We start from the raw sequence: 19,062 nt of genomic DNA on the forward strand, positions 1-19,062 counted from the left end.
TCATTCGTCCTTTGGCTTTTTGAGATTGGCTTATCTCACTTAGCATGATATTCTCCAATTTCATCCATTTGCCTGCAAATGCCATAATTTTATCATTTTTTATGGCTGAGTAATATTCCATTGTATATATATATATATACCACAGTTTCTTTATCCATTCATCAGTTGAAGGACATCTAGTATGGTTCCACAGTCTGGCTATTGTGAATTGAGCAGCTATGAACATTGATGTGACTGCATCTCTGTAGTATGCTGATTTTAAGTCCTTTGGGTATAGGCCAAGGAGTGGGATAGCTGGGTCAAATGGTGGTTCCATTCCAAGTTTTCTAAGGAATCTCCACACTGCTTTCCAAAGTGTCTGCACCAATTTGCAGCCCCATCAGCAATGTATGAGTGTACCTTTCCCCCCACATCCTCACCAACACCTGTTGTTGCTTGTATTCTTGATAATCGCCATTCTAATTGGGGTGAGATGGAATCTTAGTGTAGTTTTGATTTGCATTTCTCTTATTTCTAGAGATGTTGAACATTTTTCCATATGTTTGTTGATTGCTTGTAGATCTTTTTCTGTGAAGTGTCTGTTCATTTCCTTAGCCCATTTGTTGATTGGATTATTTGCATTCTTGGTGTAGAGTTTTTTGAGTTCTTTATGGATTCTGGAGATTAGTGCTCTATCTGAAGTATGATTGGCAAAGATTTTCTCCCACTCTGTAGGCTCTTTCTTCACATTGCTGATAGTTTCCTTTGCTGAGAGAAAGCTATTTAGTTTGAATCTATCGCAGTTATTGATCCTTGCTTTTATTTCTTGTGCTATGGGAGTACTGTTGAGGAAGTCTGGTCCTAAGCCGACATATTGAAGATCTGGACCTACTTGTTCTTCTATATTCTGTAGGGTCTCTGGTCTGATTCCGAGGTCCTTGATCCATTTTGAGTTTAGTGTCATGCATGGTGAGAGATGTGGGTTTAGTTTCATTCTGTTGCATATGGATTTCCAATTCTCCCAGCACCATTTGTTGAAGAGGCTATCTTTTCTCCATTGCATATTTTTGGCCCCTTTGTCTAGTATGAGAAAATTGTATTTATTTGGGTTTGTGTCCGTGTCCTCTATTCTGTACCATTGATCTACCGTTCTATTTTGGTACCAATACCATGCCGTTTTTTTTACTATTGCTTTGTAGTAGAGTTGAAGATCTGGTATTGCGATACCCCCTGCTTCCCTCTTTCTGCTAAGGATTGCTTTAGCTATTCTGGGTTTCTTATTCTTCCAGATGAATTTCATAATTGCTTGCTCTATTTCTGTAAGGTATGTCATTGGGATTTTAATTGGAATTGCATTAAATCTGTATAGCACTTTTGGTAGTATGGCTATTTTGACAATATTAATTCTGCCTATCCAAGAACATGGGAGATCTTTCCGTCTTCTAAGGTTTTCTTTAATTTCTTTCTTTAGTGTTCTGTAGTTCTCATTGTCCACATTTTCTTTTAACTGTTTATTGGAGTGATCGTTCCTTGTCTTTATTTGCTCTCTTATTTCATCCATTTCTTTGCAGATCATTTTAATTATGTACTTTCTGAATTCCTTTTCTGACATTTGTTCTATCATGCTGTCATTGAATTTGATTAATATAGCATCTTGGTTTGTTTGGGGCACTTTCTTTCCTTGTTTTTTCATGTTGTTCCTGTATCTTTCCCTCTAGCAGTGTGGATGTGAGGCATTACAGTTTCCCCCATATAGGTTCATAGTGTCCCTGTAAGTTTCTAATACCTAATCTGACAATGAGCTTCTATTCCCAGCAGGTGTCTCAGGAGGTGAACTGCCCCACCTAAAGATGGTGGCTTCATTTTTAGGGATAAGCCATGATGGCTGCACACGCTTCCCAATGCGTTGGTAGATGGGGAGCAGTACTGTGGGCGCTGAGTCCTGAAGTTCCTGTGGGGAGGGGGCCGGGCTCACACTGAAGCTCCCAGGCAGGCGGGGATGATCACATTTCTTCAGAAAGAATGTTCAGTGGCAACGTTAAATTTCTACTTAGGACCCTGGGAAAAAAAATAAGCAATGGTCTGGCAAAGAGTCTATAACCAATATCACACCTATGTTGACCTTTAGCATATGGAACTAATGATTGAAGAGTATCATACAGATATCACCAGTGAGATGACTTTCTCTTGGCATCATCTAGGCTTTAGTGCTGCTGTGGACCTGTAGCCAGTGTTGATACATTGACATCATGTTGTTCTAATGGTACTTCTGATATAAGCAGTAGACAAACATGTTTATGTTAGAGTTCCTTTCAGATTTGTGGAACTAGACCAGTATCTTTTCATCTCACTTCTCTTTACTGGGCCCCACAATATTAAATGCAAACTTCCCAGGAATTACATTTTATTCATTTAGCAAACATTCACCGTGTACTTACATAATTCTGAGAAGTTGCATTGAAGTGGATAAATTGTTATAATAGGGCAGCTTCTGTTCTAATGGAGTAAGAGGAACGAATAGTAAAATATGTGACACGATAGTGGTAAGCACTATGAAGAAATATAAGGCAAGTGATGGTGTTAGGAACAGCACATATATTTGGGAGAGGTGAGTCCATCTTACATGGGAAGTTCAGGAGTTGGTGAGCATCTGACATTTGAACATCAACTTAAGATGAGGTGGCATGTCTGGAGGATCTCTGGAGAGAACCATCTAGTTTCTAGGTAAAAGAACAGAACGTGTGAGCACTTAAGGAGCAAGGATGTGTGCTGTGTTCTAGTTGTAGCAGGAGCTGAGCAAACAGGAGCTGAGATGAAGACAGTAATGGGGTCAAGTTGTATAGGGGCTTGTAGGTTATTATTAGGACTTGCTTTTTCCTTGAGTGATGTAAGAAGCCATTGGAATGATGTGGTTTGGGTGTTTTTTGCTTTCCTCTAACTTCATTTGACCCTTCAGGTTTTCCTTTTCTGCTTCCATACGTATTAGTGTCCTCCAGAGGGCCTGGAATCCTTTCCACTTCAAGTGCTTGATGGAAAAAGTCTCCACTTATCCCTGCTTCTTCACACAGGTCTTTCTCCATTCCCACCCTTGAGGCCACCCCTTCTCTGTGACCCTTAAAAAAGCAGGCAACTTTATGCTGCCACATCCCATGTCACCTTTCTGCTTCTGAAGTAGCTCTAAGCTGCTGAGAAAATCCCTTCCTCCTGGGGTCTCCAGCTGTCCTGTTCCTCTGCACCATACCCCTTCTTTTGCTGCCATCTAGTTGCCTTCTAGTTATTCTCCAACATTAATTGAAGACATTTGTCACCTGGATCTTCTCATTACACAAAGAATTGCTGGCACCAACTACAGGGAAATCCCAGGCTGCAGTTTTATTCCCAGCCCCACAGGTCCTTGATCTCAGTTTTCACAACACTTTTCTTTTGCTTTAATTCAGCCAGCCATGTTCACAGCCATAGCTTGGACCTCATTTTTCTTTAGGGATCATCCATCTCTTTGAAGTTTCAATCTCTAAACAGTGTGGAATGAGGTGGGATATGAGTAAATTTAAACAGTATGTAGGGTAGTTTCCAACCTAATGTCTGTCTTTCCATCTTCTCACCCTCCCAATACATCTCCATGTCCCCTAGGGTGAGCACAGGCTCTCGACCCTGAGACCTAGAAGGATGGGCCTGGGGTCTTGGGTGCCCTGGGGCTTTAGGACCAGAGGGAGTCAAGGATTAAGTACAGTGCATGCATAATGAAGCCAGACACAATTGTTCAAATCCCATTTCTTCCTTCCTCATTGCACAGCACTGGGCAGGCTCTTAGCTTTTCTGAGCCTTACCTATGAAATGTGGTTGAAAAGGTGTAACTCAGGTATGTTTGAGGAATAAATAACTTAATGCACATGAAATGCTTGGTACAGTGCTTACCTATAAAGGGAAGCCTGTTAGAGTCTGACTTTCTTCCTGAGGAGGTAAGGTTCTAAAGGATATTGTTGTTCCATGGAGTGGTCTCAGATATATCCTTCTTGTTTCAAGTAGGAACTTAGATTTATTAAAAGCTAATATCCTTCTATTGCTGCACAGTGAAGGGACCTATCTTGGCCTTTCTCTGCATCCATACCTCTGGCCTCCCAAGGCCAACCATGATAGGGCTGGGCCAGGAGGAAGACAGTGGGAACTTTTGGAAGACTCCTGAGGCCGTAGTCATTCTGCTATTGCTTGAGTTGATTGGACAAGGAATATTGCAGGTACCTGTTCTTCTTTTTCTTTTTCTTTTTTTTTTTTTTGCATATGCATAACTTATTTCTGGAGAGTAGCACCAAAGAAGTTACTTAAGAATCATTTAGAATGTTACATCCTTTTATCTTATTGTTTATCAGGATAAGAGAAGGAAAGAATAGTGCCTCTTGTGGCAGCATGCCAGGTTTCTTTATGAGGCTGGGCAGGACGGGTTGCTGCCTTTCTCACCCACCCCATGTCCTTTCTACAGTTCTCTACACTATGTTTTATTTTCTTGTCCTCTGACCAGGTATCCAGGTGAGGGACACCAGTGCCAATGGGGTGAGGGGTGAGCATAATTCAGAAGCCTTGCAGAAAGACAGAGATCCCAAATATACGAAATGCCTTTAGATAACTTTTTTTTTTCTTTTAAATTTTGGGCTACAAAATTAAATGCAATTGGGAAAATAACTATTGAAACCTAAGACATATAGCATACTTTATACAGGAAAGTGCAGAAAGCAAAGGAAACCCCAAAAGAGCTTTAAAAAAATCTAGCTTGAGACATATTTTATGAAAGTCAGAGAAAACAAACTGGTTATGAAAGTGAATGGATATTATTTTAAAATTTTATTTAGAAGATGTTGAAAATAGACACTCCTCTTTTTTGTTGTTGTTGTTGTTGTGCTGGGAGTTGAACCCAGGGTCTCCTGCATGTGAGGCAAGCACTCTACCAACTGAGCTATATCTCTGCCTGAAAAAGGTACTCCTAAACCAAAATAATTAAAAAGTAAAAATGATGAAGCAAATCATTCCATGATCTAGCAGTTTTACTTCTGGATACATTCGAGTACAGTGGTTACTATAAAGAATGTATACTTGAACATTCCATATAATCCCCAAATAGAAACTGTCCAAAGTACTGTGGTAAGTAGAATGGATAAGAAGGAAATTTTAAAATACACAGATGATGGAATATTGTATGACAAAGAAAATTAATGTTTTACCCTCAATAATCATGTTTTGCAAGACCCTCACAATCAGAAAATGAACAAAAGAGGTTTTCCATGAATGAGCACTCACTGTATGATTCCATTTTTATAAAGGGAAAAACAGAACCAGTAAAACCATTCTCCTGGTTGGAAGCCAGGGCAGAGTTTCTCTGGAGAAGACTGGAGCATCGACTAGAAGGGAACATCATGGGAATGGGGATGAGTTGGTGGGGCTTTGGCGATGCTCAGGTTTTGATCTCGATCAGATCATACAGGCTATCCACTGGACTCGTGTACCTTTCTTTAAATATACTGCATTTTAGTACAAAGTTTAAAAAGTAGTGAGACTGTACCAAAATAAATATTAAAAAGGGTTGGGAATGTAGCTCAGTGATAAAATGTCCCTGGGTTTAATCCCCAATACTGGAAAAAAATTAAAAATAAAAAGAGGGACAAATTATCAGAAATACTGGGTAACTACTAGAAAATACTTAGAGCCTTCTAATTACTGCTGAGGCTTTAGGCTTAGATTAAAAAAAGCATTTTTTTCATAATGTAACTAGGTCATAATAAAGCATACTGTTACAAAACCTTACAATGCACATACATATACACACACGAGTTAAATATTTGTTGATGTAGTGTTACCCCCAGAAGAAGTCCTCACATTCCAAAAGCAGGAGTTGTTCACACCTTGTGACATTCTGAAACTACTTTGTGATAAAGTAAATATTATTAATATTTAAACCCCTGGAATACCTCTTAAATAACTGACCAGTGATTTAATCAACAGTATGATGATGGAATATAATCTTTTCATAAAGCAAAAGTGAGAAAAATAAATACATTGTGTAGAAACAATGACAAGTTCCTAGTTGTAAACACTTTTATTATATGAAAAAACATTAAAATAAGTTAATTACAATTCAATTTGATTAAAAGAATATGAATTAATCCTAAGGAAATCAGGAGGAAGGTAGTAATCAGGAGAAATCAGGAGAAGGAGTAAACGCAGCAAAGAAAATTAGAAAAGAAAAAGGAAGTCAGAGCTAGTGAAAAAGTGCAAGTACTTAACTCTTTGAAAGGACAGAAGTAACAACACAGCATAGATAGAAAGGAAAGATTATTAGTTTTTCCAGTTCAGTGGTTTGATTTTTCAAACTTCTAAGGAACCATTTTTGGAGCTAGGAGTTAGAGTCCTGGGTGTTACCTGCTTTTGCCAAGTGCTTGTGTAGTCATTTGACCTTGGCCAACCCACTTTATTTTGTTGAGTGAGTGAATGAACCAGTGAATGATTGCTTGCATGCATTGATGCCTTGGCTCTCTCAGAGGGGAGCATAGGATTTAAATGAGATACTGCATGAAGTTCTTAGCATGGGACCTGATAAGTAATGAGCTTTCAGATAACAGTGTTATCATTACCAATGTTTTGTAGATTCTGATGTGTGTGTGTGTGTGTGTGTATTTTTTTTTTTTTTTTCAGGATATCCTGATCCAGAAAACTTTTCCTGGCCAAAATATCTGGAAACTACCCAAACTAATGCAGTCCCTGCCAAAGTTTTTAGAATGGTAAGTTCTGTGTAGGTGTATTCTCTTACCTTTAAACAAAATTCTGTTGAATCCTGCAGCAGTTTAAAATTAATCTAGGTTTTTCTTTATAAAGCCAAGTGATATTTTTATAATCAATTTGCTTTGCTTTGTTTAGTTAAGAATACAAAGTAAGTGAAGTAAGCAAACAGGGTCCTTGCTATCTTTCCTGTATGCCAGTGCAGGTGGCGATTTTCTCTTTGGAAGGAGCACAGTGGAGCACACCAGTGGCTCTGCTGACAACACCTCAGCTGTGGAGGAGGCCGGGAAGCTCCAGGGCCATGAGCTCCCTCTGCCAGTACTCTGAACTCTTCCATGCTCCTTTCTCAGGGACTGTTTGAATGGCAGTGGTGCCGTAACCAAATAGGAACAATGTCATCTTTGTGCAGTTTCAGCCATTTTGAAAGGAACATTTCTTTTAGCATTTTTTTAGTGTTGATTTTTATAGTTCGAGCTTATACTACTGTACTTATTCCAGGGTTGAATGAGTATAGATTAACTTGTAAAAGTAAGTGCATAGATAGAAATAGTATAATCAGAAATATTTATGTTCCAAACCAGTTATCAAATTGTTCCTTTCCAATTCTCATTGTGGACTTCAGGCTCCTCAACTTGTCTTTAATCATAATTTTATGTATTGAGTTTATTCATGTGATTTCATTTCCTGGCGTTTTCTGGGGATTAAAATGGGGTTGAAACAAAAATGTTCTTTCATTAAAAAAAAAAAAAATTGGTTGTAATAGGCTGGATTTACTTGTGGAAGTATAACATGAAGGAGGCCATAGCTAAAGTCCTGCAGAAGATTTTCTGAATTGCAGAATTTGGAATAGCAAGAATACTTAGCTACTGGTAGTCTTTCTCTCTTGCTTTCTTTCAAATCTTTGTTTATATTTTGAACAGGAAAACTATAAGAAAATGAGGAAATGATTTCACTAAAAAGGGGCAACTTTTAGTCTCTCTCACAGGGTTGTTGTGGATTCGCTCAAGAATATATCTTTGACATCAGTAATGCTAAACAATTACTTTTCTTGTTCAGAACAGTGACCTTGGGGAGAACAGATTTGTAGAAATCAGTGAACTGATTATACTCAGTGTACTCCATTTATTTTTTTAAAATATTTTTTCAATTGTCAATGGACCTTTATTTTATTTATTTTTGTGGTGCTGAGAATCGAACCCAGTGCCTCACACATGCTAGGCAAGTGCTCTACTACTGAGCTACAACCCCAGCTCAGTATACTCCATTTACTAGATGTAATTATGCATTTTAGAAAGGAAATATGCTTCCAAAAAAGCTGCAGAGAAACATACCAGATACTGGAGAAGATTTGACTATTTATTAGTCACATGTCAGTAGAAGATTTTTTCTTACTGCCATTTCTAGACTTAAGGAGTTCAATATACTTTCATTTCCAATAAAATCAATTGAATACTTTTATGTGTAATAGCATTCAAAGGGAAACTTTCTACTAATCTCTAAAAACTATCAGAGTTGTCTTGTGGTTCTGAGGCTGGGTGAGGTTACTGGGAATCTAACCTTTGGTGTTTAACCACTAAGGCACATCCCCAGCCCTTTTGATTTTTTTAATTTTGAGATAGAGTCTCACTAAGTTGCTTATGGCCTCACAAATTTGCTGAGACTGGTCTTGAACTTGTAGTCCTCCGGCCTCAGCTTACCAAGCTGCTGAGATTACAGGTACCTTGCCCAGTGTGACTCTGACTTTTGATTGTTGAAATTCCTTAGTTTGAATGATTTGATATGTCCCAGTGTCTTTTCCCTTCTGTTTTCTTCATTGCCTATGTTTGTGTCATCATGGACTCTTGGTTTCTGGCATTTTAAGACTTCAGAGAAATTTCAACTCAGTTCAACTCTCTAATGTTACCAGATGAAGTGACAAAAGCTTAGTTATGACTTTAAATTATATCATGGTATGATTTTTAAAATATTTAACAGTTGAAATTATGTAACTGTTGTCTAAGAATATTTTAAAGTTTAAATTTATAAGGAATCATGTTTATCTTTTTGTATTATTTGTTAAAGAATTTTGCCTTCTGGCCATATAGTCCCAAACTTGGTAGGGAGAATAGACAATAATATCTAATGTATAAAGCTAATTTCAGAAAAGAAGAAAAAAATAAGCTGATATGTAAACAGTAGTAAGATACGTAATAAATGGGCAAAATAACTTAACAGACAATTCAAAAAGAAGAAATACAATTGACCACAAATATATGAAAAAATGTTCAATGTCCTTAGCAGTCAGGGAAATGCAAATCAAAACTATATTGAATTTTCATCTTACTCCAGTCAGAACTGCATAATTTATCAAGGATACAAATAATAATAAGTGCTGGGGAGGATGTGGGCGAAAAGGCACACTCATTCATTTTTGTTGGGACTGCAAATTAATACAACCACTTTGGAAAGCAATATGGAGATTCCTCTAGACACTAAGAATGGAACCACTATATGACCCAGCTACCCACTCCTTAGTTTTATCCAAAGGAACTAAAATTATTATAGTGATACAGGTACATTAATGTTTATAGCAGCACAGTTCACAAAAGCCAAGTTATGGAACCAGCCCAGATGCCTGTCAGTAGATGAATGGACAAAGTAAATGTGGTACATATACACAATGGAGTTTTACTCTGCCATTAAGAAGAATTAAATTACGGCATTTGCTGGTAAATGGATAGAACTGGAGAACGTCATGCTAAGTGAAATAAGCCAGACTCAGAAAGCCAAGGGTCAAATGTTTTCTCCATATGTGGAAACTAGACCAAAATAAGGAAAAAAATGGTGGTGTGGGAGTGTGAATCACATGAAAACAGAGAAATCAGTGGAGTAGAAGGGGCTTGAGGGAGAGGAAGGTAGGATGGGAAATGGGAGGAACAGTGGAATGAAACTGACCAAACAGTCCTATGAACGTATATGCAGATACCACAGTGAATTTGACCTTATGAGTATCTATAAAGCACTAATTTAAAAAATACTACAAATAACTAGAAAGACCAGTAGAGTAGAGGAAAGGGAACAAGGGATGTCAAGAGGGGAGGGTAAGAAGAAGTATTTGGGACTGAATTAATGCATATTATATTCCATGTTTGCATAATTATGTTGAAATGTATAATTTATGTGTAATTATAATGCACTAATTAAAAAGAGATCCTTTTGAACTTTGCTATGGCCATTAATGAATTTATAATTTAATCTATCTTTGTCTTTTTAGCTACAGTTTAAGCGGCCCAAAATTCTTTCACAGGTTTTTGTGAAACTGGTTAAAAAATCTGCATGAAATTCCATGTGCTCTAGAAAATAAATGCCAGTTGTGTTAAGATCTGTTTGTTAAAACTGAAGTCATTGCATTTTAGTAGAAAATTAATAGAAAATCTGAATTGCTGGATTTTCCATAACTTGTTGCACTTGTAATGTTTCAGAGGTTGCCTCATGGTTTTCTGCCAAATATGAAACTTGAAGTTGTGGATAAACGAAACCCTAGGTTAATTCGTGTTGCTACAATTATAGAAGTTGATGACCAAAGAGTAAAGGTACACATTTTAAATTATTATGTTGGTCCTTTTTCCATATTTCTTCTGTTTCACCCATCCTGCCTTCCCTTTATCTTCCTCAGTTTTTAATTCTCCTGCACGATAATTTTATGAGGAGAAAAATCATTTTGGGTCTGACCTTGAAGATTGACTGTGGCCAAGATGTAATTTGGACTAATAGGATTCCTAAGACAGGAGGCAGCGGAACCTGCACGAGGATAGTTGCTGAGCTCTGATTTCTTGGTGCAGGAGGAAAACAAAGCTGTGTCTGGCTTCTATCCATTCACATGTGTTTGAGCGAAAAAATGTCCAGCTTCTCTGTATGTGGAGTGGGAAATGTAGAGATAAGACTTCACTGACTTGGAAAGGAATTCCAGTACATTTCTGTTTGAATTTACTGACTGCTTAGACTTTCACTGTTAGTTTTCCTTTTTAAAAATTTTAGCTTCTTTTTGTTGGCATTGTCTGAGATTTCTTGAAATTGTTATGAAATACCTTGAAACAATGATCTTTGTTCTCTGCTCTTCTTTAGTCACCCTAGCTAAAGGAAGTAGATTTTGAATTAAAGATTTGATTAACAGATTTCCATACTGTCCTTATTGTTAACATTTTAAATATAAACATCTTCAAAATGAAATTTTCCTAAAATGAAAGCTTTTTATCTATTTTACACAGAAAACTGAAAGCATCTGCGCAACTCATTAACCTTTCTACAGCATATGACAGTTCAAAAACAAATTTTTATCCAGACATGGTTTACTTTCATAACAAAAAGCTTGAAGACAATTAATTTTAATAGGTATTATATTGAAAGATGTATTTCTTTGATGTATATATTGATATGAAAGAAATTTTATTTATTATATCCTAATTTGAAAATAATATCTAATTCAATTTATACTAATCAGTACACACATTTTGGCCAACTTTAAAGGTAAGTGTCTGACTTGACTGTAGATTATGAATTGCACAAACTGATAATATCCTTTATTATTCTAACAAGTAAAAATAATCATTGTATTCAGAAATTATAGATATTTCCTCCCATAATACCTTATTATTAATATTTTAAATTTAATGTTAAGCATATTGCTTAGGTTCTTAATTTGAGTTTTTTGTTGTTTACTTTTATGGTAATTACTTTGGAAATGATTTTGGATATGATAATTGCCTTGTAAATTCTGTCATATTTTGTCATTAACTTTCATTTAAACATTATTGCCTTTCTAGGAAAAGCTCAATTTTAACAGCACATTAAATCTTACCTTGATGTTTAATTGACAGAAAATTTTCTCGTTATTCATAAGATACATACTGTAGAATCCAGTTATCATTTGTCATCAGTTTAGTATGTGAACAAATTGGGCTAATCTATCACCTTTAAATGTCATTTAAAAAAAACTTTAACTCCTGAAGTGAATTTCTTATTCTCACATACCATCTCAGCTTTGCTCTTTTAAAGTCTTTAAACATTTACCTGATCCTTCCAAAGAAATATTTCGTATGTCTTTTTCTTATTCTTTTTCTTTATGGTAATTGCTTTGTTCATTATTGGAAGAAAAAGAGTTGAAAGGTAATCTGGTACTTCTGAAAGGATCAACCTTGATAGTTATCTCTGTGGTTATGGGAAAATCAGAAATTCCTGAGGATTTTAGGGCTAAATTAAAACACAGTTTGGCAAGTGGCACTCAGTACCCTGTGGAATGGTGCTTTCCAAAATTTTTTTTCTAGTTAGCATTCAGTCTGCCAGACATATATCAGCCTTGAACTGGCCATCAGTGTCTTGGGGCTTGTGGGTTGCTTGAGGCCTAGAACACAGCCCTCCTCCTGCAGCCCATTTCTGCAGATCCTGTCCTGGGCCCTCTGCTGACCATCATCCTCACCCAGTCAGTCCCACAGTTAGATAAACACTTGTCTTGCTTCATGAGGTAGAAGGGAGTAGGCTTCCCAAGGGCTGGCCATCTTGGGAATGTAGATAAGAGTGAGGTGATAGCTTAAGATTCCAGTCATTAGTTGCTGTGGAAATAGGACTTTGAAGGTGAGGATCAGGTTTTTCTCTGAATTCTTGTGTAAGGAGATTGAGGCAGTGAATGACGCTTTCTTTGCTAACTGAAAAAGCATCTGAAGCTTTCTGATCTCCTTTTTGCCCAGCAAAATGCTCTATTCCTCAATTAATGTGTTGATCACATAATTCTGTAATTTTCTAAAATCAACATCCTTAAAAGATTATTTATATTCCTGGCATATAAGAGATGCTTAGTATTTGTGATAATGAACAAAGGGGTGAGTGAGTGAAGAAGTGGATGCATCAAATGTACTTTGGCATTTGGACAATTATTTGAATATAGATAAATTAAGTGTGTTGATAATAAAGTACCTTCCCTCTTTCTTAATTCCTTTCTTAATTACTCTTCTTTTGGAAATCTAATTCAACATTATGAACCAGGAAGTGCCCCTGGATCTGACAGGCCTGGGTTGGACTCCCGGCTTTGGCTCTTACTTAACTATGTGATTAACTTGGTGGAGTTACTCAACTCACTTCAACTTGCCTTGTCTGTAGGTTAATAACACCCAACTCATAGACATGTTGTGAAAATTCAGTGGGGTGTCATATATAAGATTCCCTGGACTGTTCCTAACTCTGCAGGTGCTTTGTGGGTAGCTGTTGTGCTCAGTGTGAATTCTTTGTGCGTGCAAATACCTGTGCTGCTCTCTAGGATGTATTTACTTTTGTGTTACTAAAGGGACCTCATGGAAGTACAGGGAGTAAGCCCAAGCTCCTAGGTGACTGGTGTTCCTAGGGGAACGTGAGCATGAGCCCCTGCGATGGTGCTACACTCCTTTGTTTGACTGTGAGGAGTCAGACTGTCCTAACAAGAACTACACCGGTAAGACAGTAATCAGGATGACGCTCTTCCTCCATGTCAGATACTGTTCTGGAGGCCCTGTATGGACCCTCACCACAATCATGTGGCAGAAAGTTCTATGGTTATAATTGGTTCATAAATAAAGAAACTGAAGCCCAGAGAGGTCAGGTCACTGGCCCCAGGTCCCAGGTTGCTGTCTTATGGGACGAGGGTTTTAAACCCCAGCTTTCAAATAGAGGTTTTCATCTCTAGAACTTATAACCATCCTACTCCTTACTCATATGTTCTAATTTTTATTTATCCTAAATAAGTCCTTTTAGAGAGGGAAAGCAGATGTGTGGGATGGAGAGTGGAAACCACTTATGTTCTTATTTTTATGTCCTAATTACTCTTATGTTCTAATTTTATTATGTTCTACCCTTATGTTCTAATTTTTCTTAATGTTTTAACTTCTCATCTTACACTTAATGTCCTGTTTTTTTAATGCTAAATAACTCCCTTTAGAGGGTGAGACCAGATGTGTGCGTTGGAGAGTGTAGACCACCAGTGACACCAGTTTGCTTTGTCTTCTGTGCCTAAGCCCACACTGCCTGGCCTGTCTGGAGGTACCTGTGTACTCCTGGCATTCCCTGGTAGAGTAGCAGCCAGTTCACTCCCCAAGTGCATAGCTGCCCTTACGTGCTTTGTTAGTTTGATTTTTATAACAGCTTTTTTGAGGTAGAGTTCACACATCATAAAATTTTATCATTCATTGTATTCCAAAACTGTACAACCATCACCACTAATCTTAGAACATTTTCATCAACCGCAAAACATAACCTGTATCACTTAGTGGTCACTACTCATTCTACTATTCTCTTCTTCGGCCCAAGTCCCTGGTAATCACAGATCTATTTTCTTTCTCGGTGGATTTGCCTGTCCTTGGGCATTTCATGAAAACAGAATCCTATAATGTGTGACCTTTTCTGATGCCTTTTTTCACTTGCCATAATGTTTTTAAGGTTTATCCATGTATTTGTACTTCATTCCATTTTGCTTCCAAATAATATTCCGTTGTTCAGCAGTTCCATATTTTGTTTATCCACTTATCAGTTGATAAGACATTTGTGTTATTTCCACTTTTTGCTTTCTTGAATAATATTCCTGTGAGCATTCGAGGACAAGTGCTTTCATTTCTCATGGGCATATCCTTAGGAGTAGAAATGTTGGATCATAGGGTTGCTCTACATTTGACATTCCAAGAAACTCCCGCAATGTTTTCTCAAGTGGCTGCGCCATTTTACATTCCCAGAGGCAGAATTTGAGGATTCCAGTCTCTTCACATCTTCAAGAACCCTTGTTATTTCTTTTTTGTTAGTTACATATTTTTAGTCATCCTAGTGTGTCTTAAGTTCTTTAGGTCCAAAAGTATGGATTATTATCTTTATATGTACTACTAATATCCTGACAAACAGAAGTGGGATGAAGCAACTATTGGTCAGTGCTTACAGCAGTAGATGTAGTAATAGTAGTGCTTTCAGAAATAATAAAAGCAGTGCTAGTAGAACAGAACACCCCATTATTGAATGTTTACTTTTTTGCAGGCACTTGGCCGAATATGTTATTTATCACATCTTCATCCTCACAGCAGAGCTTTTAAGATGTTATCTCTGATATACAGTTAACATGGAGAACTTACATTATTTGATCAACGTTAGATTCATCTAAATCCAATGTCAGTGTTCTCTACATTTCAGCACTTACCCATTGCCATGATAAGCTGTTAGAATTGGAGATGGTGAACTAGCAATGCTTCAGGGAGGGGACAGAGGGCAGCCTGATTAAAGATACTCTTCTCTCTTGATATCATAAATCTACTTTACTAGTCAGGCCAGGTAGTCTGTTTTTCATAGTGATTATATTCATTTGGTCATATGGGGTCCACTTGTAGGAGGCTGAGAGGGTCTTCTTTTTTTTTTTTTTTTTGGTCATGGCTGGATGCCATTTTCCCCTTTGTGTTGATTACTATTTTTTAATTACCATGGTTACTCTAATAAATATTTATGATGTGCTCAATGTATCTTGTTCAATTTATAGTCAGTTATTATGTTTAATAATTATTCTTTTGTTTGGCTGCACAATTCACTTTGTTACATCTGAAAACCCATTACTGTCACCTTATCAGGAAATGCACATTAAATTTCAATAGATGGATGGATGGATGCTTTTAGGAAGCTTAGCCACTATTTTGGGGGAAAAGTATTCCACAAGAAAATGTAAAGGGAGGACTTAAAACAGAGTAATATTTGATAAATATTTGCCCTGTGGGAACTGAAGCTAAGCTGTGAAATGAATTATAAATGAATACCAAATAGATGCTTTAGGAAGTTCTCCTGAATCATTAATAAATTGAGTCTCTTCAGCAAGTCTTTTCATATTTAATGCATTAACTGGATGTATTTGTGACATTTCTAAATGAAATGAGGGCAGCATGACCAAGATTGTCATGGTATGATGCCCACTTACATGACTAAAAATTATTTTAGATTTTAGGTCAGAACATAAATTGAAAACTATTGTTTGAAAAATATTGTTTGAAAAAAACCTCCTGCAGGTGGATTAGTGCAAAGAAAAAGTCCAAACACAAGTCAACAAATGTTTACTGTAATTAAGGGTTGCCTGTGCTTTGAAAAGTCAATTCCTCGTTTAAATATCTGTCAAGAAGGGAGCAGACTCTGGATTAGATCATCTCACTTGGCAAAGTTTCTAACTCAGATGCAGTTTTGAAAATGGGTTTTGAAATATGAAGATAGGATAAGATACTAACATTAAAAATAACTGTCCTTTGAGCTAAACTTGTAATCAGTGTTCATTATTATGTCACAATGATTGATGGCTGTCTTCATTTGAGGAGACTGGGACAATTTTCCAAAGTATCATGACCAGTTAATGAAAAGATAATTTTTAGACTTGGTGAAACTATAAATTAGTGTTGACCATAATTTCCAGGACAGTTGAGGTAGGTAGAAGTGCATTAGTGTAATTGCAGATATGACAAGTGGCAAAGGCAATAATACTAATGATGGCCAACATGGGAGGGGTGCTCTCGCAGTTTATGTGCTGAACATTTCTCTGCTCCCATAATCCTAGCAATGACCCTGCAAGGTAGATGGAAGTGAGGAACCAGGCACAGAGAGTCATGCTGCATATAAGTGGTAGAGCCTGAAGGGAGCCAGATGGCCTGGTTCTACAGCCTGGGATAGCACCTTTCAAGTAAAGGGCCAGATAGTAGGTGTTTCAGGCTTGTGGCCACATGGTCTCTGCAGTAACTGGTCACCTCTGCCATTTATCATAGAAGCAGCCAGAGGCAATATATAAAGGAATGAATGACCCTCAAATTTGAATTTGACATCATTTTCACATATCATAAAATACTCTTGTGGTGAGTTTTCTTCCAACCATCTAAAAGTACAAAAACCATTTTTGGCATGTGCAACACAAAACAGCTGGTAGGAGGGCCCTGTTGACCTGTGGACTATAATCTTGTCAACCCTTATCTTGACAGATACTCTATCAATTAGACCATGAGCTTAATGTATTAAGTTACTACCTATAGTATAAGCAGTTTTGTGTCCTTGCATTATTTTTTTTTAAATTTGCTTTTTAACCAAACTACCACTATATTTAATTTTTAATTCTAGTTTTAGATAAAATTTAGATATTCATTAAAAAGAGGTATAAGAGATGAAGCTACTATGTAATCAGCGGCCTCTAGATTTAAAAGAAATTCATTTTTCCTAGTATCAGTTGATTACTATGCATTTACTTGGTTTTATGAATGGATGTTGTGCATTTTGCATTTTGTAGCAGAGCAATCTGTAGCAGTTCCTTAGGCAATCAAGATATATGTACTCCTAAGAGAAGGGTTAAGAATAAATAATGTGTTGTAACACCATCATCTTTTAAGAATGTGTGAATGCCCCTACAATGACATAGTTTCTCATACAGTGAACTCATATGCCACAAGAGTTGTGTTTCCCAAGAACTGTTAGTAGAGACTTCACTTTCCCATTTGTTTTAAAGTCAGTCTGTCTGGAACAGAAACACAGGTCTGCCAGCACTATTGTGGTGATGGGCTCTTTGGCCCATCCTCAGCGCCTTTCCCACTACCAGCCTGACCTGCAGATCTAATGAGAGCTTGACATGTGATTATTTGGCATGTGGCATCAGATAAGTCATGAGCTACAAAGAATAGAAATAAAATTGTTCAGTTTCCTATGCAGAACAGTGTGTAGAAACCTCTTAAATAAAAGATGATGGTGTTGCAGCACTAGTTCTTAATCCCTCTAGGAGGATGTATTTTTTTGAGTGTCTGAGATCTGCTACAGATTGTTCTGCTGTAAAGTGCACATGCATGTATATACAAGTACTGGATTATATTCCTGCATCACAGGTTAATGGGTCTTTGAGTAAGGACATCATTTTACATTAACAATTCTGAAGTTAATAAAACAGGCTCTCCATTCTGCATACTCTTGTTATTTCATTCAAAGCTGTATATTTGCTTAGTAAGTGAGGGACCCCTGAACTGCTATAATAATGAATTCTTTTATCTCCAAGGCCTTCAATCACCAGATACAGCGTGGGCTTCCTGTATTCCTTCGGAGCAGTCTATGGACTTTATCTTAGCTTTAGGGAAAATGTACTCTGCCTGCTCTGCCATTTCCCAAGCAGAAGCATGCTATCAGCATCAGCTGCAGTTTTGAGATTCTATGTGCCCTTACTAATGCCAATACTTAGCTAATTATGCTGAACATCATCTCCTTTTCTCACATCCTGCTTTATAGTCACTGTATTTTTACCATGGGAAGAATATCTTCCAAAAATAAATAAGTGAAAAAATATATCTCAGGACAGACGGGCTAGGCAAGATGGTGAACACATTTCCCACCTTGCTCTAAAATTAATGTCATTTCTTGTAATATAAGAAAGGGTGATAGACTCAGGGAAAGGACATTATACTTTGAAAGGGAGTAGATGATGGTAGATTAATTTTATTCCCAAGATGTAGATCTATTATGTTCCTGTTAGAGCTACAATGAATTAACGTAAAAGTTTACTAACTTTAAGCAACTCAGATATATCATACATTTATCTAGGTTAGAAATCACGGGCTAAAATCAAGGTGTCAGGAAGCCAAATCCTTCTGGAAGAGGAATCCCCTGCTTCACCCTTTCCAGCTTCTAAAAGCCACTTAATTCCTGGGCTCATGGCCCCATTCTCCATAATCACCTTCAAACCTTCCTTTTATAAGGATTGCTGTAATTTCTATGGGCCCACCAGGTAATCACACCTGCAAAGTTCCTCTTGCCATGTAAAATAACACGTTTCACAGGTGTTATGAAAGGATGTTGATATCTTTGGGAGCCCATGATTCTGCCTACTGCAAAAGTTGTAGTAAAATATAACATAATTCAATAAAAAGTAGAGTAGATGAGGTCTATTGTAATTATCAGCTTTTGTTTACTGAGTGCCCCTAGGATAGAAGGCCATTCCAGATATTGTGAGCCCTGGGGATGAGATTAAGACTTGGAACCTGCCCTCACAATCTGACTGGGGAGATAGGAAAGAAGCCTGCTTCAGTAAGGTCGTATGGAGCACAAACCCCCAAGTGCTGTCAAAGCCATTGCGTTTGCAGCCGGGCTTGTGAGCAGATATGCTGGGGGGCAGCTGGCTTCTCAAGAATAAGGTTTCTCTTCTTAGAAAAAGTGCATAAAATGCCTTGTTTTATTTGCATTTCCAAACACCAAATGTCTTTATTTACTATTATGCAGAGACAAAGGAGACTTCTGATTCAATCTTTTTTTGTGTGTTTGTATGTGCATGTATGGATGTATTTT

The 19,062-nt window shown here is 37.3% G+C and overlaps 1 protein-coding gene across 8 annotated transcripts in view; it reads left to right on the forward strand.

The window, feature by feature from the left end:
• L3MBTL4 (L3MBTL histone methyl-lysine binding protein 4) overlaps positions 1-19,062 on the forward strand; it is a 490,814-nt gene that overhangs the window by 228,906 nt on the left and 242,846 nt on the right. For all 8 annotated transcript variants that reach the window (XM_079109233.1, XM_079109226.1, XM_079109227.1 and 5 more), the window contains 2 exons: positions 6,661-6,746; positions 10,206-10,316. In XM_079109233.1, coding sequence (XP_078965359.1) covers positions 6,661-6,746; positions 10,206-10,316 — 197 coding nt within the window. The remainder of the gene's footprint in view (positions 1-6,660; positions 6,747-10,205; positions 10,317-19,062) is intronic.

Source organism: Sciurus vulgaris (assembly GCF_902686455.1).
Source record: "Sciurus vulgaris genome assembly, chromosome: 13".
NCBI classification, from domain to species: Eukaryota; Metazoa; Chordata; class Mammalia; order Rodentia; family Sciuridae; genus Sciurus; species Sciurus vulgaris.